The 25814-nt window shown below is 42.5% G+C and overlaps 1 protein-coding gene across 2 annotated transcripts; it reads right to left on the bottom strand.

Annotated features, from left to right (window-relative positions):
• Window positions 1–240: 240 nt before the first annotated feature.
• LOC122551446 (aldehyde oxidase 3-like) lies at window positions 241–20385 on the bottom strand. 2 transcript variants are annotated; one of them, XM_043693371.1, is made up of 6 exons: window positions 20065–20385; window positions 18990–19086; window positions 13363–13420; window positions 11257–11353; window positions 3270–3378; window positions 241–486 (listed from the first exon to the last, which is right to left on the bottom strand). In XM_043693371.1, the coding sequence occupies exons 2-6, from the start codon at window positions 19041–19043 to the stop codon at window positions 328–330; spliced, it is 477 nt and encodes a 158-aa protein (XP_043549306.1). In that variant the 5' UTR covers window positions 19044–19086; window positions 20065–20385; the 3' UTR covers window positions 241–327. The 2 variants fall into 2 exon arrangements, with proteins under 2 accessions (XP_043549306.1, XP_043549305.1); XM_043693370.1 differs by lacking the exon at window positions 20065–20385 and adding an exon at window positions 19226–19666 and having other exon boundaries at window positions 242–486.
• Window positions 20386–25814: the final 5429 nt, after the last annotated feature.

Raw genomic sequence — 25814 nt, 5'->3', positions numbered from 1 at the left:
GATGGATGGTTACAGGAATGGGGTGTGAGTCTGGATGGGATGCTCTTCGCAGGGTTGATGTCGAAGGCCATATGGCCTGCATCCACACTGTAGGCATTCTACGATAATGAACGCTGTTAATTTCATGGTCAGTGAAAACTTTGTGTCAGCATGTTCCAATCTCTTCTAATTTGAAACAAATCGTGGTTTAACAGACACCTGTAATATTATAGTTTTGTCAGATGGAAGAGACTTGCAAAATTAAACTAGATATCAAGAGTGTCTCAAATTAATGCAGTTGTTCCAGGTGCTATTTCTCAAACTATGATGTGAATCGGAAGACACAAATCATAAGTATGGTGATAAGTATGATTTAGTACCTGCGAGACACTGCTGTAACTGTGCAGTGCTAGGTGTTGGGTTGTTCCTCAGCAAGGTGTACATGGACATGACCATTCCTGGAGTGCAGAACCCACACTGAGAGCCATGTGCCTTGGCAATGCGCTCCTGCAGAGGGAAGTAGAGGGGAGTATTGCAGAAAAAGAGAGAGAGAGAAAGAGAAAGAGAAACATAGGAAATAATGTGGATACATCTTTGCTTGTAACATTTAGCAACAATGCAGTAGATTACATTCTCAACTGGCACCAACATTGAAATCATTCAACTGTAATTTTGGCAGAGGAAATTAAAATTGGACAACATGTGAAATAGACAATAACAAACGAGAAACCAGCCTCTTCAATCTTTGCACAGTTGATATGTTCCTGATTTTAGTATGAGGTCAGTCATTCACATAAGCTCAGTAGACTGATTTTACACTCCTTGAGATTTAGCTCATAGCTTCTCATCACCCTTTGTTTTTTTGCATCTGCTGCTTGGAGCTACTCTTTCCAGGAGGCATGATGTTACGGTTCCACCCTGTGTCATCCTCACATCCATTGCAGCTGGTCTACATCTGCTCTGTGACATCTGTCATCCAATTACGCTCAGGTCACTCCCTCATTCTGCTCTCCACTTAGTCCTCTAGTAGAGATCTCTGTGGCTTATCAACTCAGATCAATTGCTGAAATACTAATATTCTGGCCAGGAGTGCAGATATTGCTGACAAACCTGGTACTTATTGCCCATTAGAAGTTGCCCTGAGGCCATTCAGAATTCATCACATTCATGATTATAGAACGGATAAGAAACTGACAGTATCAATGGGGCATCAGTTTTACAATCTTTCCATTAAAATTAGTGAGAAATAAAGTCAAGGTTGGGTATGGAAGTGATGGGTGTATATATATGGACGGAACAGAAGTATATGGTGGAAAAGAGATCAAATGTAAATGAGGTACAAACTAATGTGGGTATTAAATAATGCAAAATGGAAATGGGGGAATGGTGTAAAAGGAGCAGAAGGTAAAGTGAGATTATTTCTCGCTTTGGGAACCTGAATATATCAAACATACCAGTACGACTAGGATGAGAAAATGTAAAACATTTCAGCAAAGTCTGTGTGTTTCTGCATTTAACCTGGTCTGATTGGAATCTCTCCACCTGCAGAAGTGGTCATGATAGTGTGGAAATTATCTCACTGCTCCAATAGTTTGGAAATGGTGCTTTTAAATTCCACTGCAATATTTTGATCATTTGAGCTCTGTCTAAGAGATATCAATAAAAGTGATTAAAACGGTGTTGTTAAAATGCAATTCATTCACTAATGCCCGTTAGGGAAGGAAACCTATCATGATCACATGACTCCATTCTTAGAAGAATGAATCTGACCTTAACTGTCTATGAGGGTATCTAGTAAGTCATCCAGGTATATCAGATACTTGCCATCAGTTCAAGAAAGCAGGTCTACTGTCAATACCTCCTCCTTCTTACAGTGACCATAGATAGACAACAAATGTTGGTGATGCTTCTGTCACCCGTCACAGTGTGAGGTGCCTGAGTGTACAAGACCCATTGTAAACAAAATGTCCTTAATGTACTGGCCTTCTCATTGAAAGGGCCTGGATATCTCCTCAAGTTTACAACTCACTGCCCCAGATATTCCTGAATTAATCCTTCCAGCCTCACCCAGTCCTGGTCAATTTATAGACAATAGACAAGAGACAATAGATGCAGGAGTAGGCCATCCGGCCCTTTGAGCCAGCACCACTATTCATTATGATCATGGCTGATCATCCACAATCAGTATCCTGTTCCTGCCTTATCCCCATAACCCTTGATTCCACTATCTCTAAGAGCTCTATCCATCTCTTTCTTGAAAGTATCCAGAGACTTGGCCTCCACTGCCTTCTGGGCAGAGCATTCCAGATATCCATTACTCTCTGAGTGAAGACGTTTCTCTTCAACTCTGTTCTCAATGGCCTACCCCTTATTTTTAAACTGTGTCCTCTGGTTCTGGATTCACCCATCCAGAGTGTTCAATCCATTAATAATTTTATACATCTCAATCAGATCCCCTCTTAGCAGAAACAATGGACTCAGAAGCTCAGAGTTTTGATGAGTCTAATCTATCAAGTCCTTCTGCTGCACAGTGTTACAGTGTTTACCCTTTCTGCTCATTTGAACCAGACTCGCAGAAAAGCTCACCTCACCTCACAATCTGTTAAAATATGAGTGACCAAGAACTTCAAAAATCCCTCTACATAAAGAAAAAAAATTTAACAATTTATTATTTAACTCCAAGAAACACAAGAACACTAAACAACAACCACCTATATGGTAATCCTCCTTTGTCTGATCAATTTATCTACCTTCCACTCTACAACAACATACTGATTCGGTAAAACCCCCGATCAAGTTTAACAAAAAAATCAAATTGCAAAACCAGCCAGTTATTGCTGTTCCCTCGGTATCTTCATCTGTACTTTCCTGGGTCTTTTCTTCGATCTTCTGCTTCACAACTTTCATATGAAGAGGTACCTTTCAGAGAGAAGCTCTACATGCTGTATTTTTGTTGGTGCTCTTTGCTGCTTTGGCTAACGGTTCAAAATACCCAATTTTATATACCCCAAAATATCAGACCGTCTCATCGGATTGATGTCATCAAAACATTAAAATTCAAATTTGATTGCATTTTGTTATCTTGGGACGTTATTTAAATTGATTGGCCGAATTTGAATTTGTTGTGTACCATAGCAACACAGCTCCATCTATTTGTTTCATAACCAAATTTTACATTTTAAATTTTTTAGCATACTCTGTGCTTCCGTGTCAGCTTCACTCTCTCTTAAAGGTACAAAACCACATACACCTTCATAACAACAGTCACCCTCCTGCAAGCCCGTACCTACCTGCACTGGGTGGATGCTGGTTCTGGTGCTGCCAATCCCCTCCACAGTGGTCACTGCAGCACCATGAAGCATACAGACAGGAGTCAGGCAGGCATTAACAGAGAAATGGCTTTCAATCACAGTCAAGGAAACAATACCAGCAACAACGGCTCAATCAAAACTCAGAAAGGAAATCTGGTGCCTTTGCTTTGAAGCCAACCTGCACAGGTACATAACCCTTATCATGTAACTCTTCCCTGAAACGTTCTCTGACCTCACTCATCTGTGCACTCTCCATGTGAGAATCCTGACACAGTGCATTGGCTGTCAATGCACACTGAAACATCAGAAGCAACTGACATGGTCAGGCAGCTGTCAATCTCATGAGGAACTGCAACATCTTTCCCTTTCACTCTCTCTCTCTCAACAAATCCATCACAATATCTCTTTCATTCTCTCTGTCCTTTTACCTCTTTTGCTCTCCGTCACACTCTCTCTCACTTTCTGTCTCTCCTTCTCAATACCTTTCTGTCTGTCACTATAAGTTTCTGTCTATCACCCTTTCATTTGATTTTTCTCTTTCTCTGTGCTTTCTTCTCAGTCTGTCTTACTATTTCTTGACTCCTTTCTCTGCATGTCTATTTCTGGTTCTTCTATCTTTCTATCTGGTCTCTGGACAAACTTTTAACAGCTGAAGGCAGGTACATGCTTGGACATGGGTTTAAAAATGCAAAAAGTGGTTTTAGGTTGGGAACATTTCACGACTGTGCGTATTTAAGACAGAGATAGATCGATAAGGAGATAGATTGGTAAGGAGATCAAGGGTTACAGGGAAGAGGCAGGAGGATGGGGTTCAGCTATGACTAAATGGTGGAGGAGACTTCATGGGCTGAATTGACTAATCCCGCTCCTAAAGTTTATGGTCTTATGCTCTTAAAGTTAATCCAGTTGGATTTGCGGTTGAGTGAGGAAACACTGTGGAGGGCTTTTGGATAACTACCAGAGATATTCAAACAGGATATTAACTGAGAATTTACTTTGGCTTCCAGGCATTAACAGACAGCGCATGGGATGAAATGCGAGCACAATGGGGACCATATTGAACTGTGAAATTCTCCAAAGAAGAGCACTGCGAAACTCATAGCCAGCAGGAGTGAAAGGCTTGTGCTTGTATTCTGACAGTCTGAAGTTATTGTTTCCTGGCCATTTCTGAGAGTGTGGAAATGCTTTTACATAACCTTCCCGCTTGGGAGATGACTCACCCACCATCTCAACGGCCCCGTTGTCAGCTTTCACTACAGCAGGGAAGTAAGTTAGCGGGAAACTGATCCTGCAACAAGAATAGCAGCAGAAACCAGAGGAGTAGCAGCACCAGGAACCAAGAGCAGCAATAACACCATGACATGCAGCTCCACAGGACAGAGGAAATAGATATTGAACCAGAGGCTGAAAGAACCGACACCCAGAAAGTTGACATACGGAGGGCGAGTTTCCTCAATAATGACAGCAGTACTGCTTCAGGTGGCTAGCCATTGTTGACATTCATAAACTCCTGGAAGAAGATTTCTTTCCAAGAGGGCCACCTAAAACTACATTGCTGGTCGTAGTTAAGGTAACCTCAGTCATATTTCTTTTCCTCAGGGTCTATCGAGGGATCCAATGGTGACATCACCAGGATTTCACAATCTGCAATAGATAAGTGCATCTTGTAGATGACACTGTAGTTCAATTAGAAATTAAAAACGATCACTGAATATGCATAAATCGAGAAGAGGGTGCTGTTCTGCGAACGTTAGCCACTGACATGACCATTCAAACACTGAAGTAGACAAACAGGAGGCTGGAAGAACACAGCAAGCCAGGCAGTATCAGGAGATGGAGAAGTCAACATTTCAGGTGGTAGTAGGCATGACCTGATTAGGATGGATGAATCCGATAGATAGCTGGAAGGAAGGGTCAGTGGTTGGATTGGAAGGGAAGTGGTGGGGCTGGAAAGGGAGTCGGGGGATGAGTGGGAAGGTTATGTAAAATTCAAGAACTAAATGTTAAGTGCTTCAGGCTGTAGGCTGTCCAAGCAGAAGATAAGATGTTGTTTCTCTAATTTGCAGTCTGATTCACTGCGGCAATGGAGGGGTCAAGGATGGACATGTTGGAGGGGGTGTGGGAGGTAAATTGAAATGGGCAGTAACCAGGAGGTCAGGTATCCTTTTCAGGCCTGGCAAAGATGCTCAGTCACACTGATGTTGAGAAGACCACATTGGGAGTACCAGATACAGTTGACTAGGCTGGAGGAGATACAGGTGAACCACTGTCTCACCTGGAAGGATTGTTTGGGACCCTGGATAGGGGTAAGGGAAGTGGTGTATGTGTAGGTGCAGCATTTTTTCACTTAAAGGGGAAGGTGGTGGCCGGGGGGGGGGGATTGTTGGAGTTGAAGGGGAATGTGGCGTGTGCCAGGAAGTGGTGAAGGGAATGGTCCTTGCTGAAAGCAGAGAGTCGTTGGGAGGGGAAGATGTTCTGGGTGGTGGGGTCTAATTGGAGTTGGTGGAAGCGTTTGAGGATGAAACATAGAGTCATAGAGCCCTACAGCACGGAAACAGGCCCTTTGGCCCAACCTGGTCCATGCCGACCAAATGCTAACCCCATTTCCCTGCACTTGGCCCATATCCTTCTAAACCTTTCCAAATGCCTTTTAAATGTTGTTAATATATCTGTCTGAACCACTTCCACTGGCAGCTCCTTCCATTTGTATACCACCCTCTGTGTAAAAAAGTTGCCCCTCAGGTTCCCTTTTATACTTTCCCCTCTAACCTTAAACTGATGTCCTCTAGTCCTCAATTCCCCAACCCTGGGAAAATGACTGAGTGCATTCACCCTATCAATGCCTCTCATGATCATATACACCTCTGTTGGGTCCCCCCTCAGTCTCCTATGCTCTAAAGAAAAAAGTCCCAGCTTGCCCAACCTCTCCCTATTACTTTGAGTCCAGACAACATGCTTGTAAATTTCTTCTGCTATATAATTGCAACATAACTTCCTAACTTCTATACTCACTGCCCTGGACTGATGAAGACCAATGTGCCACAAGCCTTCTTCATTGCTCTGTCTACCTGTGACTCCACTTTCAGAGAACTGTGAACCTGAACTCCAAGGTCCCTCTGTGCCACTACACTCCTTAAGGTCCTACCATTCACCATGAAACTCCTACCTTGATTTGACTTTCCAAAATGCAAGATCTCACACACTTATCTATATTAAACTTCATTTGCCAATTCTCGGACCACTTCTCCAGCTGATCAAGGTCCTGCTGCAATTTCTGACAACCTTCCTCACTGTCCATGATACTGCAAACTTACTAATCATGCCTTGTACATTCTCATCCAAACCATTGGATACACTGGATGCAGAGGCTGGTGGGATGGAAAGTGAGAACAAAAGGGACCTATCTTTATTATGTTTGGGGGGGGGGGGGGGGGGGAATGGGGCTTTAGAGCAGTGGAGCAGAGAATGGAGGAGGTATGGTGGAGGCCTGTCTGAATGACAGCAAAAGTAGAAAAACATTGTAATAGGAGGATTTCAGGGATGGTTGGGAGTGGTATACATCTCCTCGTCAGATCAGATGCAACAGAGACGGCGGAACTGGGAGAATGGGATGGAGTTTTTGCAAGCTACAGGATGGGAGGAGGTGTAGTCCAGGTAGCTATGGGAGTCTGTGGGTTTATAGTAAATATCAGTCTGTAAACTGTCACCAGATATGGAAATTCAGAGGTCAAGAAAAGGTAAGGAGGTGACCTAGACAGACCAAGTGAAATTGAGAGCAGGCTGAAAGTTGTTAGTGAATTTGATTAACTGCTCCACTTCAGCCTGGGTGCAGAATGCAGCACCGATGCAGTCATCGATATAATGGCAGAACAGTTAGGGAACACTACCAGTGTACGCACTGAAGAGGGACAATTTGACATAATCGACAAAGAGGCAGGCATAGCTAGAGCCCAAGTGAATGCCCATGGCCAGCCTGGATTTGGAGACTGTGGGAAGAACTGAAGGAAAAGTTATTGAGGGCGACAACTAATCCGGCAAGGTGGAGAAGGGTATCGGTGGGGGGAGAGGGGAAACTGGATTGGTCTGTTGGAAAAAAATACTGCAGGCCATCATTGTGGGGTATGGTTGTGTATGCACAAATCCAAAGATAACAGAAGGAGAATGGTGGTTGCAAAAAAGTTGAGGCCAGAAGAATTTGAATCACAAATAAAATTCCATCATTCACTGGAATAATATAACACGATAAACATTGCCATACACACCCGACTGAATACGCGGTATAGTGATTAAGTCTTTTGCATCCACTTCCTGTACAGTAGCTCCTGCATGGTGCAATCCCTATGGTGTCAGCAGAGCTGCAATCAGGCTGCTCATTACCACACTGAAAAGATAACAGGCCCAAAGAGGGCATTTGGAGCTCAGAGGGTCATATCAGAAATTTCCCCACCTGGATCTGTGCAGAGGCAGACTCAGTCATTGGGACAGAAACAGTGACCAGGAATGAGAAATGGGAGCAACTTAAGAAGAGCTCCCACTACTGTAATCCCTGTCTGCATCCTCCTTCTCATGTTCCTCCTGCACTTCCCTTTGGAAAACAGTTGCAGAGCATGTGGTTGCACATCATCGACATGCTAAAAATGAGAGTTTGCTCTGTTCTGGGTAAAGTGGCAGTCATGGTGAGCAGATTGTTAATCTGGGCTAGCATGGAGTCAGTGGATGGAACGGTCTGATTCTCCTAATACTCACAACTCCACTACTTCCAGCCGCCCTTGTTTACACCGGGTGCCTGGCCTCTTCCTCCAATTCATGGAGAAGATAACCTACCTGCTGGTTCAGAGCACTTCTAAAAATGTCCTGCAGCAGAGAATCAAAAAACCAAAGGCCAACCTTCCTGTGTCTTCTTCCCTCTCTGCCTTGGTTTGGCCACTGTTGGAATATTGCATGCAATTCTGGTCTCCTCCCTATCGGAAAGATGTTGTGAAACTTGAAAGGGTTCAGAAAAGATTTACAAGGATGTTGCCGGGGTTGGAGGATCTGAACTACAGGGAGAGGCTGAACAGGCTGGGGCTGTTTTCCCTGGAACGTCGGAGGCTGAGGGGTGACCTTGTAGAGGTTTACAAAATTATGAGGGGCATGGATAGGATAAATAGACAAAGTCTTCTCCCTGGGGTGGGAGAGTCCAGAACTAGAGGGAATAGGTTTAGGGTGAGAGGGGAAAGATATAAAAGAGACCTAAGGGGCAACGTTTTCACACAGAGGGTGGTACGTGTATGGAATGAGCTGCCAGAGGATATGGTGGAGGCTGGTACAATTGCAACATTTAAGAGGCATTTGTATGGGTATATGAATAGGAAGGGTTTGGAGGGATATGGGTCGGGTGCTGGCAAGTGGGACTAGATTGGGTTGGGATATCTGGTCGGTATGGACAGATTGGACCGAAGGGTCTGTTTCCATGCTGTACATCTCTATGACTCCATTTTGCTTCAGAAGTGAGATTTCTTTTTGGAGTAAATCTAACCCCTGCAAGGTCATTTAAAAGAGAGTTTTCATTTACAGAGTGCAGGCCTACATCATAATTGGTCAGAAGACCTGCAGCTGAGATGATAAGGCCATAAAATGCAGGAACAGAAGTAGGCCATTCAGCCCATTGGGTCTGCTCTGCCATTCAATGAGATCGTGAAAGACCTGATCACATTCAATTCCCATTTTCCTGCCTTTTCCCAAAGCCCTCGATTCGCTTCCTGATTAAAAATCTTGCTTTCGCTCTCTCTCGTATCCCTGAATATCCTTAATGACCCAGCTTTGACAGCCCTCTGCAGTAAATAATTCCATAGATTCACCCCTCTCCGAGAGAAGAAATTACTCCTCACCTCTGTCTTTAATTGGCAAACATTCATTCTGAGATGATGCCCCTCTGGTCCTAGACTCTCTCACAAAGGGAAACAATCTCTCCACATCTCCCCCGTCAAGTCCCCTAAGAATCTTGTCTACCCAACCTCTCCTCACATAGTCAGCATGGCTTTGTGCGGAATAAGTCTTGTCACACAACTTTGATTGAGTTTTTTGAGGAAGTGTTGAAGGTGATTGATGAGATAGAGCAGTGGATGTTGTCTAAATGGACTTTACTAAAGCATTTAACAAGGTCTCCGTTGCTCCCAATGCGGTCTCCTCTACATTGGGGAGACTGGGCGCCTTCTCGCTGAGCACTTTGGGGAACATCTCTGGGACACCTGCACCAATCAACCTCAACGCCCCGTGGCCCAACATTTCAACTACCCCTCTCACTCTGCCGAAGACATGCAGGTCCTGAGCGTTCTCCACTGCCACTCCCTCACCACCTGATGCCTGGAGGAAGAATGCCTCATCTTCCATCTTGGAACACTTCAACCCAAGGGCACCAATGTGGACTTCACCAGTTTCCTCATTTCCCCTCCCCCCACCTTACCCCGTTCCAACCTTTCAGCTCGGCACCATCCTCATGAACTGACCTACCTGCCAATCATTCTTCCCACCTATCCAAAAAGGATCTCTCCACCCTGGAGGCTCCCTGCCTTCAGTCCTAATGAAGGGCTTTTGCCCGAACCGTCGATTTTCCTGCTCCTTGGATGCTGCCTGACTAACTGTGCTTTTCCAACACCACTCCAATCTGGACTCTGATTTCCAGCATCTGTAGTCCTCACTTTTGCCTATTTAACAAGATCCCCTCATATAGGCTGGTCCACAATATTAAGTCACATGGGATCCATGGGTAAATTGACATATTGGATTCAAGATTGATTTGGTCATAGCAGACAGAGGGTAGTTGTGGAGTGGTGTTTTGCTGACAGGAGGTCTGTGATCAGTGATGTTCCACAGGATCAGTGCTGGGGCCTCTGGTGTTTCCATTTTATATATATAAATTACTTGGATATAAATGGCCTGATTAGTAAGTTTGCAGATGACACAAGGATTGGTGGAGGTATAGATAGCGAGGAACTAGGAGCGGCACAGTGGCTCAGTGGTTAGCACTGCTGCCTCATAGCACCAGGGACCCAGTTTTGAATCCAGCCTCGGGTGACTGTCCGTGTTGAGTTTGCACGTTCTCCCTGTGTCTGCATGGGTTTCCTCCGGGTACTCCGGTTTCCCCTCATAGTTCAAAGATGTGCAGGTTAGGTGAATTGGCCATGCTAAATTGACCATAGTGTTCAGTGATGTGTGCATTAGTCATGGGAAATGCAAAGTAATAGGGTAGGGAAATGGATCTGGGTGGGTTACTCTTCGGAGGGTTGGTGTGGACATGTTGGGCCAATGGCCTGTTTCCACACTGTAGGGTTTCTATGACTCTAACTCTATCAAAGGAAACAGCAAGATTATAGACCAGTCGGCTGGAGAAATGACAGTGAAGTTTAATCCAGACAAGTGTAAGCAGTTGGATTGTGGGAGGTCAAATGCAAGAAGAAAATACACAGAAAATGGCAGGACACTTAGAACAATACCCACAGCCAAGTTAAAGAGCCATAACAAAAATCCTTTCAATTGCAAACAGGTCTGACCCATCCACTTATCTCCTCATTGTGTTTAAGACAGTTCTGTTAAAGTTCTACCCTTGCTCTCCCTCTCTCTCACTATATTTGTTTCAATTGGTCTCTCTCTCGCCATCTGACTTCCCCGCTGTTATTCTCTCTCTCTCTCTGTTTCCCTCGGTCTCATCATGTGATATCTAAAGTATGATGCAAGTATGTTGGACACAAGATTTTCATGTTCCTTGAATATCTAGGCAAAGAAAATCTTTCACTATTCATTATTCAGTGTTTTTGTCCATCAGTATAGGATCTTTACTGAAGCTGTTCTCAGACTGGTCGATCCTTTTCCTTCCTCTTCCTTTTGTGTTGATTTACAGAACTGGGTTGTGCCTGTATTCAGTCAGCTTTACCTTAATGGAGGATCCCTGTCAATGACAATGTTTAAACAGTTAACATAAGGATACAGAATCTTCTTTTCTTGGGCGTTATATTTAGAAATCATCACAGTGCACGCTCCACAGCCTCCTCCACCACAGCCATATTTCGTTCCTGTTAGCCTGACTGAAAGCACACAGGTCAAGGGAAAGTCTCAATTAAAATTCACAATTTTATATTACTACTTGCAAACAGACTTGCAAAATCTAACTGGACAGTAAAGGTTAATGGATCAAGGTTGATGCTCTGGGCAAAGGGATGCTTCATTCATTCCAATGACCAGGGAGATAGTCAGTTCCCAGTTGGCTCTTTATCACATTACCTCAGCAGAGATTAGAAAAGATATAAAACAGCCAACTGAGCTAACTTCTCTTAGCCTTTGGTCTTTTGTACTGGCCCTGCCAATGGCTTTTCTACCACATGTCCCACAAAATTGATTGAAAGCTTGACACCTTCCTGGTGCGTGCAGAAAGCCACACTTTCCAAATATCTTACTATGTTTAGATGCTCGAGTGATTGTTTCAAGTATCACATTAGTACTTTGGACCGGCAAGATCTGTTGACCTACAAGGATTGCTTTTTACTGACGCCCTTTCTTCAGTAGCTGTCCAACACTATAAAGTCTTCAGTTTGTGTAAAATCTTTTTGGAAATTTTCATGGGGGGGTGAATGCAATGACCAACTCAATAATTCTATTTGCTAGCTCCCTGACTGAAAAATCAAATAATCAGTCCTTTTTCAGCATATGCTCACAAAGTGCGATATGGCACCTGTAGGTCTCTGACAAAATGACATGCATACACCAATTGATGAGGACAGGAGTTTACCTGGCTCTGAATTGATCTTCCAGCATGGTGTATATCCTCTGGAGATCATTTAGCCCTTTGAGTACTAATTCTGATGTATTAAATCAGTATAGTCCTTCAATTCTAATTGCTAAGCAAATTTTCATGACTTGCTTTTCCACATTAGATATATCCAAGTCAAAACTCCTGGGAAAAAAAAGTCCAGAACTCCTAGCTCTGAACATTTTAAATTTGGTTAGGCATGTTGAGTTCCAGATTAAACTAATACATTTTGTGAATATTCTGACAATATGCTTTTTCCCTTCCTTTAGCTAGCAATTAATTTGGCACGCATATTAATTTCACCTATTGTTGTCTCATCATTTTTCTCCTTGGGAAAAACTGTATTTTAAAATTTTCTGAAGGCTTAAAATTGTTCAATGTAGTTGTTGCAATATACATAGAGTTTTAAATGTAGCAATATTGCTGCAATAAGAGTCCAGAGTGGGGTGCTGGGAAAGCAAGTGGGTCAGGCAACATCTGAGGAGCAGGAGAATCCTACAACAAGGGGTTGGTTTGCTCAATTGATTGGATTGGTGGTTTGCAAACAGCATGGGTTCAATTCCCACACCAGCTGAGGTCACCATGAAGGATTCTCCTCACCCTCAGCCCTAGTCTGAGGCATGTTGACTCCTTGTGCTGCCTCCACTGCCAGCCAGACAGACAGTGGGTGGAGTTGCAGCTTCATATGTACACAGCACTTGGAGCCTATTAAGGTAAAGTTCACTAAGGCAATGGGACACATACAACAGTACTCAGACAGTCAAAGGTACAATCAATTATGCAATAACTAAAATCAGGGACAAGCAAGAGCTGGTGCTAAGTTTTGTTTTCTTCACAGAAGCACAATCAAACACAGGATGTTTTACTAACCTAAAGGTGCTATATACATATTTTTAAAAATATATTCTTCCATGGGATTTTGGTGTTACTGGCAAGGCTAGTATTTGCTGATCATTCCTAATTGTCCTTGAACTGAGTGCCTTGTTGGCCATTTCAGAAAACAAGTCTGTTTTGCCAAGTGTCAATCTCACCATCACAGTTGAAGGTCAACCAGATCAATTATAATTCAAAATACTGGCGTCATTGAGTGGTTGAGAAACACTATCCTGGTTTGCTTTTTGTGAATGCACGTTAATTTGTTTAAAGGCATTCTTTTGAATCAAGAATATGGCCACCCACTATAAACTAGCTCGTCAATGATTAAAAACAGACATTCTTTATTATTTTAGGACCCAGTGCAAATTTCCATTTTGCAACACAATGATGATTTGCAGAGCAAAAGGATATGTGTCTTCCTGAGATAGGGCAACAACATCACTTCGGGGTCTGCATTCTGTTCCCTGACCTGTAAAAATATAAAGGACAAGAGGGAAAGGTAAGGTGAGAAAATGGAAGGGAAACATGAGAGAGAGAGAGAGAGAGAGAGAGAAAGGGAGAGCAAAAGAGACAGCAAGAGAGAGGATGAATGATGAATGGAGAGAGAGGGAGGACAACACAGGCAATACGACAGAATGGAAGGCAGAGAACGCACAGGAGATGGAGATAGAGTGAGAAAGAGACCAAAGAAAGGAAAAAAAAGAGAGGAGGGACTCAGAGAGAGATGTATAAACAAATGGAGCAATAAAGAGATGAGACAGAGTGGAAGCCCGATATAGAGAAATAAGTAAGAACATGAGAGACAGGGAGAGGGAATGGAGATAAAGAGGGAAGGAGAGAAAGTATATTGTGAGTGTTAACGAGAGCACAAAATTTGCATTAACAATCTGAAGAGAGTGGCCTTCCTCACCAGGAATTTTCTCCCCCAGCTCCGGTGCCACAACTTCATTAAATGTACAGCTTTGAGGAAAATTCACAAGTAAGGTCTCTTAAAAAAAACTCCATCAAATGCATTTTTCTCTTTTCAGTCCCGAATTGAGAGGTCTTGGGTAGCATTTAAGGAACACAGTGGCAGTGCCATAATTTCACTTGACATAACACAACTAACCTCACATTCGGCAGTTAGGATCTATGAATAATGTTTGAAAACAGGAATCTCTTTTCATTTAGAGGATTGAGGTCAAATATCATGGCACTGCAGTGATAAGCTACCTCAACTGTGACAAATGTTCAAACTGTTATGGAGTTTTACTTGCAGGTATTACATTTTCCATTCATTACTAAAATGGGACTTAACCTTTATCCTCCACAACCAATGAGGAAAAATCTTATTGTGCGGTGTCAGCTACTGATAGATTAGATTACTAACATGTGGAAACAGGCCCTTCGGCCCAACAAGTCCACACTGACCCTCCGAAGAGCAACCCACCCAGACCCATTTCCCTACATTTACCCCTTCACCTAACACTACAGGCAATTTAGCATGGCCAATTCACCTAACCTGCACATTTTTGGACTGTGGGAGGAAACTGGAGCACCCCAAGGAAACCCACGCAGACACAGAGAGAATGTGCAAACTCTACACAGACAGTTGCCTCAGGCGGGATTTGAACCCAGGTCTCTGGCGCTGTGAGGCAGCAGTGCTAACCACTGTGTCACCATGCCGATGGATTGTGTTACAACAACGGGTTGGAACCCTAAAATATCACAGACATTTTTAGCCCTTAATTCCTTAATGTTGGTTTAAAAAAAACTGTTCCAGGGACAAGATGATTACGAGTGTAAAACATTTTGTATAGGATTAATAGGATGTAACACCAAAAGGTGTTAAAGCAGCTTCAAACAGACTGCACTATGATTTCTTGCAACAGGGATTGCAGACACCTCAACAGTTAGCCACCTCCTGCAGATTACATCCCATAATGCAGTGTTTTCCCTTTGAAGTATGATGACAGGAGTTACAAAGTCAGTTTCAACTCTAATGCAATGAACCAAAGAGTCTGATCACTCTAATATTCAATAGCCTGGGTTCAGGGGTTAGCTTGCTGTGAAGGACACAGTTCAAAAATTATCCCCTGGTTAATTCTGTATTGCAGGTGAAGACTCTTTCTCAGTGTGTTTGCTGTAAACCTGCTTTAAAAAAAAAAATCAGGAAATGGAACTTCAATCAGTATAAACAAATGAAGAATTTCAAAAATCAATATCTGATCCTGACGAGACACATCCAAGAACACTGCAAGAGGCTAGAGAAGAAATTGCGGAGGCCTTGACTTATAATTTTGCATCATTGTCAGCCATGAGTGAGGTCCTGGAAGACTGGAGGGTAGTGAATGTTCTACCATTATTCATGAAGGGCTGCAAAGAAAGGTCTGTGAACTATCGACCAATTAACTTTAACATCTGTGGAGGGTAAGTTACTTGAGAAGATTCTTAGGAATAAGATGTACATGCATTTGGAAAGACAGGGTTTGATTAGGAGTAGTCAGCATGGCTTTGTGCGTGGGAGATCATGCTTCACAAATTTGTTAAGAGTTCTTTGATGAAATGACCAGGAAGCTTGATGAGGGCAGGGCGGCAGACATAGTCTATATGGATTTCAGTAAGGCCTTTGATAAGATTCCACATGGTAAGTTGCTCTGAAAGGTTAGATAACATGGAATCCAGGGTGAGCTGGCAAATTACATACAAAATTGACTTGATGGTAGGAAGCAGAGGGTAATAGTTGAAGAATGCTTATCGGACTGGAGACCTGGACTACTGGAGTACCTCAGGGGTTGGTGCTGGGCCCATTACTGTTTATTATCTATATCAATGATTTGGATGAAAATGTACAAGGCATGATTAGTAAGTTTGCTGATAACACTAAAATAGGCTGTATTATGGACAATGAGGAAGGTTATCAGAAATTACAATAGGACCTTGATCAGCTGGGGAAGTGGGCCGAGAAATGGCAAATGAAGTTTAATATCGATAAGTGTGAGGTCTTGCATTTCAAGGTAGGGGTTTCATGGTGAATGCCTACTGTAGTAGAACAGAGGGACCTTGGAGTTCAGATTCACAGTTCTCTGAAAGTGGAGACACATGTAAACAAGGCAGTGAAGGTGGCATTTGGCACACTGGCCTTCATCAGTCAGGGCACTGAGTGTAGAAGTTGGAAGTTATGTTGCAGTTCTATGGATGTTGGTGAGGCTGCACTTGGAGTATTGGGTTCAGTTTTAGTCACTCTGTTATAGGAAGGATGTTATTAAACTGGAAACAGTGCAGAAGAAATTTACAAGGATGTTATCTGGACTCAATGGTCTGAGTTATAGGGAAATGTTGGATAAGCAAGGACTTTTTTCTCTAGACTATAGGAGACTGAGAGGGGACCTTATAGAGGTGTATAAGATCATGAGAGGCAAAGATAGACTGAATGCACTCAGTCTTTTTCCCAGAGTTGGGGAATTGAGAACAAGAGGGCTTCAGTTTAAGGTTAGAGAGGAAGAATAAAAGAGAACCTGAGGGGCAACTTCTTAAAACAGAGGGCAGTACGTATATGGAATGAGCTGCCAGTGGAAGTGGCTGAGGCCGGTACATTAACAACATTTAAAAGGCATTTGGACAAATACATGGATAGGAAAGGGCCAAGTGCAGGGAAATGGGGTTAGCGTGGATGGACATTTGGTCAGCATGGACCTGTTTGGGCTGAAGGGCCTCTCTCTTTGCCGTAGGACCCAATGACTCTAAGAAGTGCATCTTTCTGCTGGTACAAAATAATCCAGATAATTCCCCTAATAATAATCCCCTCTCTGATGCATCACAGTGCCTGTAGTTTAGTCTCCAGCTCATCAACTTTGAACTAAAGCTGCTTGAATCTCAAATACTTGCACTAACTGATATGTCTGAACTCCCACATTCAGCAACTGTGACACATCACAGGTCCTGTCATCTTAATGTGTTCCAAGGAATTAGGTAATTATTGTATTTAGTTTGATGTTTAGTTATGTTTTCATAATACTTATTAATACTATTTTGAGTCTTAGAAATGAAATAAACCTTAATCACTTATCAGATACTCATCAATTTTATAAATACTTTATAATGGTTTTCACAGAAGAAATTAATAGCATTTAATAATACTAAACAAGCAAAGGGCATAAGTGAGGTGGGAAGAGGAAATAAATACAATAACTATCACTAGAGAAAAAGTACTAGGAAAACAATGAGCTCAAGGCTGATACATCTTTTGGTTCTAATCCTTGCTCCCTAGAATTTTCAAGTAAATAGCTACAGAGATAGTAGGTGCACTGATAGTAATCTTCCAAGTCTCTAGATTCTAGAAAACTACCAATGTAACACCCTCATCACAAAAGCTTAGCATCCACGTTCAGCAGGTAATAGGAAACGCATACTGAATTACTTTCTTTTTTGAAGTGAATGAAGTATAACATTAAGGAAGACTTGCTAAAATTATGCTGGGATTAGTTTGACTAGACCTGGAATATTGTGAACTCATTTGGTCTTCTTAGCTAATGAAAGATATATGGCATTGGAGATAGCCCAGAGAAGCTTCATGAGTCTGATCTTGTGTAGGGAGAGATTTTGTACGAAGAAAATTTGAGTAGGGTGGGTCTGTACTCATTAGAATTCAGAAGCTTAAGAGGAAACCTTATTGAAACATACAGATTCTTAGCAGGGTCTCCAGGATGGATGCTGAGGGTTTGTTTCCCCTTGTGGGAGAGTCTAAGACCAAAGGGTTTCACCTTGGAGTAGGTGTCATCCATTTAAGACAGAAATGAGGAGGAATCTCTTCTCTTGGAGGGTAGTGAATCTGTGGACAGCTTTCTGGTAGAAGACTGTTAAGGATGGGTCGTTGAGTATATTCAAGGCTGGGACACAGACAGATTAATCAGTAAGATAATCAAGGCTTGTAGTAAAAAGGCAGGAAAGTGAAGTTGAAGATTATCAGATCAGCCATGGCCTTACTGAATAGTGGAACCGCCCAAGATTCTATTGGCCAAGATGAAGGCCTGGCAGAGCAAACAGCAAACTATATCTGCTCTAACTTTCATGTTGGGGTTTGTTGCTGTCTAGTTTCTCTCCTCTATGTGGGAGAATAGCAAACTGCACATACATGAGGTGAGAATAGGTAATGAGATATTAGTTAAAAAAAAGGCCTCCTGCCAATCACTGAGGTGGGGAGGGGAGAGGAGAGAGGCAGGGATGGAATTTATATCATACTGTTCAAAACCTGAGTTCAAAAGTTGGACTATATTTTTCAATATTAAAAGTCTCATTTTTCTGTTTTGCCATATTTCCCCAACCTGCTCACCATTGTTCAGTAACTAGGAAAGTCCAGCTTGGTGTGTCTGTTTTCAACAGGATACGTCAATGTAGAGGGATAGTCAGTCTAGATGGGGTTTAATCAGAAGTTCATAAGCAGTATTTGGGGGTTTGAGGAGCTGGGGATCATTCAGAATTCAGAACGATAAATTGGGAATTCAGGGCAGTCAGTAGTGTTGTCAAGGTGTTCAATGTGAGTAACTGTGGTGTCAGTCGTGTCATTACTTAGCAATTAGAACAGGATTTCTCTGTCTAACATTTCCTGGGTAACTATCCAGTGAAGTAAACTGGAACTATCCAGTGCTTCTGCCTTAGTGTCAGAGTTAGAGACTTTTTGCATGGTCCCAGGGAGCAGGGGAATTGCCTGTCAGAAATTTGAACTTCCCAGGCAATTCTCATGGAGGTCAGCATGTCAGAACTTCCATAAATCCCAATGAATTCTACATCTTGGGCTGAAGGTAAAAGTTAATTTGCTGTTTAAAAGTATTTCTGGAACTGCACAGCAAAACAAACAGGCTGCAGCAGTGGAAATGAAAAGATCTCAATCCACTAATATGAATCCACATATACAGACATTTAAACATCACGGTAACACTGCCCGATTAAGATACTGGAATGCCAGCTTAGTGTCTGGTGTAGAAATGATCCCTTTGTCTTTTCACCATTAATTTAAAAAAATCCTGAAGTGTTAGTTCTCTTCATGGACTTCATCTTACCTTACGCCCATTTACAAAGAACACCAACTCATCCGTAATGTCCTGTTGAGACATTCTTCTAGTCTTTTCTGATTCGAAATCTCTAGGCTACTGCACACTGAAAAACAGTAAAGTCCTTCAGCGTTGCTGAGTGTTTATAACTAGTTGCAAGTTAATCAGTTACTCTAAGATTTTGAAATCACGCTGATGTCGAGGCTGCTTTTTGGAATCTGTTAAAAATTATTAATCACTTGAACCTTGTGTGTTAAAACTCTGTTGATTATTCTTCAAGCTACTTGCGTGGAGAAACAGACTGCTCAGGCTGCACCAGATTTATCTAGGCCCGTCCTTCATTCTTATTATTCCATTCTCTATTCATGTTGTTGCTTCAGTAAAAGCATTCCCAACTGAAATAAAGCATTCAGACTTATCTCCTGGCTCGAAAATACAGCAATAAAAACAGATTGATGGTTCCACAGATTTTACAGATTGTGTGAAATACAGGGAAAACCAAACAGGAAACAGACTTTAGAAACAGCTGCAAGTTCCAGACACTGCACAATGCTCATGTACAAAGTAGCAATGCACCCCCTGCAGTATGTCTGAGGGAATCCTAATCATTAATTTACGCAGAAATACATTACAATTTACAGTGCATAAACGGGTAGAAATGTCTTCTGTTAACTCTGTCAAACCCCTTCGTAAACAAAGGGATCATCCCAAAATTTCTCATAACCTAATACTACTTTACTGATAGTTCTAGCGTCTCAGGTCCTCATACAACCAACTGCACTGATATTAATGATTAACAACATGCTCCTCCCATTTGTTCAGAATGCCAGCAACTTGTTCATCAAGTTCCAGTGAGGCAGAGCCACAACAGGGAAGGAGAGAAAAGGAAGGAAATACTACACCGTGGCCTTATGGGGACATATTACCTATTTCCCAAAGATCCATAGGTTCAGAATCGGTCTGTTCAGTCACATAAGGACCCTATGCAGAATGAGCAAATGAATCGAAAAACACTGATCAATAACAATATCACTTTTATACAATCAAGAAAAATGTTGTACACCACCATAACTGCAGGCTTTACCTTTCCTATTCAGTGTGTGGCACGAGCTCAGAGTCATATTTATCCACTCCACTGTTAGCTTTCAGGCATCCGGAGTTAAAAATGTCTTCATGAGGGGTGTAATAGAAAAAGAATATTTGTTTTTTGTTTGTTGAGGAGGGAATTTGGATGTTACTAATTGTCCAGCTTACTACAGTGATTATAAGATAAAAATGCAACTTACAGTAAAAACCTACTGTCTAGACCTATTCACATGTAAAAACTGAGATTTAATTTATATATTTTTACATGAAGGTGTTCAGGTGCATTATGACACATGTCTGAAGGTGGAGGGGGAGAGGGGTTGGAGGGGATGTTGACATGAAACAGTGGTAGAAACACTACCACTGCACCACTGGAGCTCCAAGAGTGAATAAATAGTTAGTAATCAGCCAGAAACAGTTGATTAAATAGTGCACCTCAATTAAGGTATGATTAAAGAATTCATTACTAATCAAGTGGTTTTATTATCAAGGATAAATTATAGTCAAAAATCTGGAAGATGCTTTCAAAATCTAACTTACAAATTAACTGCTGTAAGGTTCTGTCTGTGGGAACAGCATGCAATCAGATACAATTTACAATGATAGAAATGGTCTTTGAGAGGTGAGTAAAGATTGGGAACGAGTACAAAATCAGATATCAGTCACTGAATATTTTCATTGTTTCCTCTGATGCGGTGATGTGCAAACTCTAATCAAAAAGATTCCATAATTAAATCGATTGATTACTAAATTGCAACAGCTTTGATTCAAGACAGCTTGAGGTAATTCAGGGATTAAAAGCGAAAATAAAAAAGGCCCCATTTTATGCTAGCTAGTCATCGACTTGATGTTCCTGAGGTAGAATTCTGAAAGAATTGCCACCAATGAAGGATATTGAGAGAATTAAATTTCACCAGCTGAACCAATCAATCTAAGCTGTGAAATTCTACCTTATGTTATAAATATATTTACCTCTTTGTTTTTGTTCTTTAATATAGTCCTGTTTTGACCCTTTGGTCCAACTCATCCATGCAGACCAGATCTCGTAATCTAATCTAGTCCCATTTGTCAGAACTTGGCCCATATCCCTCCAAACTCTTCCTATTCATATACCCATCCACCACTTCCTCTGGCAGCTCATTCCATACACGCACCACCCTCTGGGTGAAAAAGTTGCCCCTTAGGTCCCTTTTAAGTTTTTTCCCTGTCACTCTAAACCTATGCCCTCTAGTTCTGGACTCCCCCACCCCAGGTAAAAGACCTTGTATATTTACCCTATCCATGCCCCTTATGATTCTACAACCCTCGAGAAGTTACCCTTCAATTTCCAACGCTCAAGGGAAAATAGCCCCAGCCTACTCAGCCTCTCCCTGTAGCTCAAATCCTCCAACCCTGGCAACATTCTTGTAAATCTTTTCAGAACCTTTTCAAGTTTCACAACATCCTTCCGATAGGAAGGAGACCAGAATTGCACGCAATATTCCAAAAGTGCCCTAACCAATGACCTGTACAGCTGCAACATGACCTCCCAACTCCTATACTCAATGTTGTGTCCAACAAAGGAAAGCTTCCTATCTACCTGAGACTCCACTTTCAAGGAACTATAAACCTATACTCCAAGGTCTCTTTGTTCAGCAACACTCCACAGGATCTTGCCATTAAATGTATAAGTCCTGCTCTAATTTGCCTTTCCAAAATCCTGCACCTCACATTTACCTAATCTCCATCTGCCACTCCTCAGCCCATTGGTCCATCTGATCAAGATCCCGTAGTACTCTGAGATAACCTTCTTCGCTGTCCACTGCACCTCCAATTTTGGTGTCATCTGCAAACTTACTAACTATGTCTTCTTTGTTCACATCCAAATCATTTATAAAAATGACGAAAAGCAGTGAATCCAGCACCAATCGTTATGGTACACCACTGATCACAGGCCTCCAGTCTGAAAAACAACCCTCCACCACCACCCTCTGTCTTCTACCTTTCAGCCAGTTCTGTATCAAATGGCTAATTCTCCCTGTATTCCATGAGATCTAACCTTACTAATCAGTCTCCCATGAGGAACCTTGTCGAATGCGTTACTGAAGTCCACAAGATCATGTCCACGCTCTGCCTTCATCAGTCCTCTTTGTTACTTATTCAAAAAACTGAATCAAGTTCATGAGACATGACTTCCTGTGCACAAAGCCATGTTGACTATCCCTAATTAGTCCTTGCCTTTCCAAATACATGTACATCCTGTCCCTCAGGATTCCCTCCAACAACTTGCCCACCACCGACGTCAGGCTCACAGTTCTATAGTTCCCTGACTTTTCCTTACCACATTTTTTAAATAGTGGTACCATGCTAGCCAATCTCCAGTTTTCCCACACCTCACCTGTGACTATCGATGATACCAATATCTCAGCAAGGGGACCAGCAATCACTTCCCCAGCTTCCCACAGAGTTCTAGGGTACACCTGATCAGGTCCTGGGAATTTATCCACTTTTATGCATTTTAAGATATCCAGCACCTCCTCCTCTGTTAATATGGGCATTTTTCAAGATGTCACCATCTATTTCCCCACATTCTATATCTTCCGCATGCTGACATCTTGTCTGAACCAAAATGTTTTAATAGGTTAATTGAAATTGCATAAACAGGCTTGAATTATTAACAATTAATTTAATGAAACTCCTATTCTCCTGTGTTCACATTATCTTAAACTTATGCAATGCCTCCATTTTAAATGTTTATCCTTGTTTTCTTCCAAGGCCCTGACCCCCACTTTCTGTAATCTTCTCCAGCCTCTCAATCTGAGAGATAGCTGCAATCTTCCATTCTGATTTCTTGACCATCCTGATTCTAGTTGCTCAACTATTGGTTGGCCATGGTGCAACTCCCAAAGGGCCAAGGTCTGGAAGTCTCTCTATGACCCTCTACATCTGATTCCTGAAGAAGGGTTTATGCCCGAAATGTTGATTCTCCTGCTCCTTGGATGCTGCCTGGCCTGCTGTGTTTATCCAGCACCACATTTTTCGACCCTCTACATCTCTCTACCTCTTTTTTTTAAAGACATCCCTGAAAACTCCACTTTCACTAAGCTTTTCAGCATTGTCCTAATGTACAAACAATTGAACTAGAGACAGAAGTAATCTATTCAGCTCCTCAATCCTGCTCCACCATGCAATAAGATCACAGCTGCTCTGCTTGTGTTTTGAATTCCACATTTCCACCTATCCCTGATAACCTTAATAGGAAGCAAATCAATCACCCTGGGTTTATTCTACCACCTTCTTCGATAAAGTTCCAAACCTCCAAAACTCTGAGGAAGAGAAGATCTCTCCTCATTTCCTAAAAGACTGACCCTTAATTTTGAAATGGTTGGACTTACAGTCCATAGGACGCATACTTTTTGTGTGTAGTGATTGTAATGGGGGCCAAGTGCTGACAAATGGGACTAGATTAATTCAGGATATCTGGTCAGCATGGACACATTGGTCTAATTCCGTCTAGACATCTCTATGACTCTAAGGTCAGCCAGGTCGGCCTCATAGAATAGGAGTTACTTGATTGGGGCTGTTAATCTGGCACACAGATAAAAATAGGAGTATCAGACATTCTGACACTCTCAAACCTATCTCTGAGGGAGCTGGACCAGTGTCCATGACACTCCACCTATAGGTAACTTGGTGATAGGATACCAGCCACTGTGTAGTTATTTCAATTTGTTCTTGCCAAGACTGTTCAAGATCTCCTATACTTCAATCACATTACCCTCCACTCTTCCAAAACTTGAATGAGATAAAGCCCAATCTGTCAAACCTTTCCTCGTGAGACAACCCCCTCATTCCAGATAACAGAGTCAAAAAGTGTGGCGCTGGAAAAGCACAGCAGGTCAGGCAACAGCTGCGGAACAGGAGAGTCAGTGTGCCTGAAATGTCGACTCTCCTGCTCCTTGGGTGCTGTCTGACCTGTTGTGCTTTTCCAGCGCCACACTTTTCAACACTGATTTCTCCAATCTCTGCAGTACTCACTTTCTCTCATTCCAGCCTTATCTGAACTGCTGCCAATGTATTTACATCCTTCCTCAAACAAACAGTTCAAGACTGCACACAGAATTCACGATGTAGTCTCAAAAGAATGCTGTCCTTACTAATAACTCCTATTGTGGCTTTGTGTCATGTTTTACCTGATAACTCTCTGATGAAAAATCTTGGAACATTTAACTCTATTGAAGGTTCTACATAAATGACAGTGTTGTTGAGTCCATGGCTCTTCAGACGGAATCAATTTTCCAAACCACATATGTGAGCTCTTTTACCCAGAGATGGATGTGGCTTTGATCTTACTTCTGAGTTTCACTTAACCATTATTTTAAATTCTATGCCCTGAACATTTGCTTGGCTGTTTAAATGCCATGGAACAGAAACCGGTCTTCTCCTGCCCCTTTTTCCCGAAGCAGCAGAGATCGACCCATCCCAGTTACATATTCCCCCACACTCTCTCAATTATCTCATATTCCAAGGGTGGACCATTTAGCATCATCAGGCCAAAACACTGGTACCTGCAGGAGGTACATTCGCATCAAACCCAATCCTCCACCAGCATCCACTGAATTTGCCCTCCCAAGGCCCAGTGCAGTCCTGATTCTATTTTTCACTGTCAATCTCAGTCTGGATATATCTAATTGACACTCCCAACACACTGCAACACATTGCTCTGGGGAAACTGATGCAAATACAGGGGTGTCAAAGATCTTCCTAATTTCGCTCATGAATGGCCTAACTCCATTTTTAAAGTTGTCCCTTTTGTTCTACAATGTCACTCATCAAAGGAAATGCTCTCCATCTTGTCTAGCAAATATTTTTATTATTAAAAATATCAGATTTTTGTCCCCTCTCAAACATTTAAACTCAACTGGGGTACAAGCCAGTTTTAAATGTCCTGTCATCCTTTCATAACTGGGTATTATCCCAACTGCATCACATTCTATGACCAGCAGAGGGCTGCAGAGTAATTAATTCTGGGTTTTTGGCAGATAGAAAGAAATTTGAAGACTGACAGGCATACAGCACATATGGGCAATGTTATACCCGCAATGTATTGGTATAGATTCATGTCACTCACAGCTGATGGTGCACGTGCGTGAGTTGACTTCAAAGAGAGACGACCCTCTGACACATTTGATCCTACCAGTCTGAATGTTTCTGTGAGATAATGTGAAATAACTCCATGAAGGCCGATACCCTGTCACCAAGTCACCTTTTATTTATATGTGTACAGTACATGACATTGACTCAGCTAGCTCAGAGCTGGCTCCTTGAGTGACCAGAACTCCTGACACTGATCCTTGTGGCAGACTACCGCCACCAGGACAGAACCCCACTGGTCCTCACCTACCACCCCACCAACCTCCATGTACAACATATCATCCGCCACCTCCAAACGGACCCCACCACCAGGGATATATTTCCCTCCCCTCCCCTATCAGCGTTCCGAAAAGACCACTCCCTCCGTGACTCCCTCGTCAGGTCCACACTCCCCACCAACCCAACCTCCACACCCGGCATCTTCCCCTGCAACCGCAAGAAATGCAAAACTTGCGCCCACATCACCCCCCTTACTTCCCTCCAAGGCCCCAAGGGATCCTTCCATATCCGCCACAAATTCACCTGCACCTCCACACACATCATTTACTGCATCCGCTGCACCCGGTGTGGCCTCCTCTACATTGGGGAGACAGGCTGCCTACTTGTGGAACGTTT

This window comes from Chiloscyllium plagiosum, chromosome 7 (assembly GCF_004010195.1).
Source record: "Chiloscyllium plagiosum isolate BGI_BamShark_2017 chromosome 7, ASM401019v2, whole genome shotgun sequence".
NCBI classification, from domain to species: Eukaryota; Metazoa; Chordata; class Chondrichthyes; order Orectolobiformes; family Hemiscylliidae; genus Chiloscyllium; species Chiloscyllium plagiosum.
The sequence above is the reverse complement of the archived record's forward strand: the minus strand, read 5'-3'. Positions and strand labels throughout refer to the sequence as shown.

Excerpts from the sequence above, each read along its gene's own strand:
- LOC122551446 (XM_043693371.1), bottom strand. The coding sequence starts at position 19,043 with ATGTCTCAACAGGACATTACGGATGAGTTGGTGTTCTTTGTAAATGGG. Across the intron at positions 11,354-13,362 it reads GCCCTATCTCAGGAAGACAC|TCAGGCTAACAGGAACGAAA; the intron begins ATATCCTTTTGC and ends GTGTGCTTTCAG. Across the intron at positions 3,379-11,256 it reads GCCCAAGAAAAGAAGATTCT|CCATTTCTCTGTTAATGCCT; the intron begins GTATCCTTATGT and ends TGTGATTGAAAG.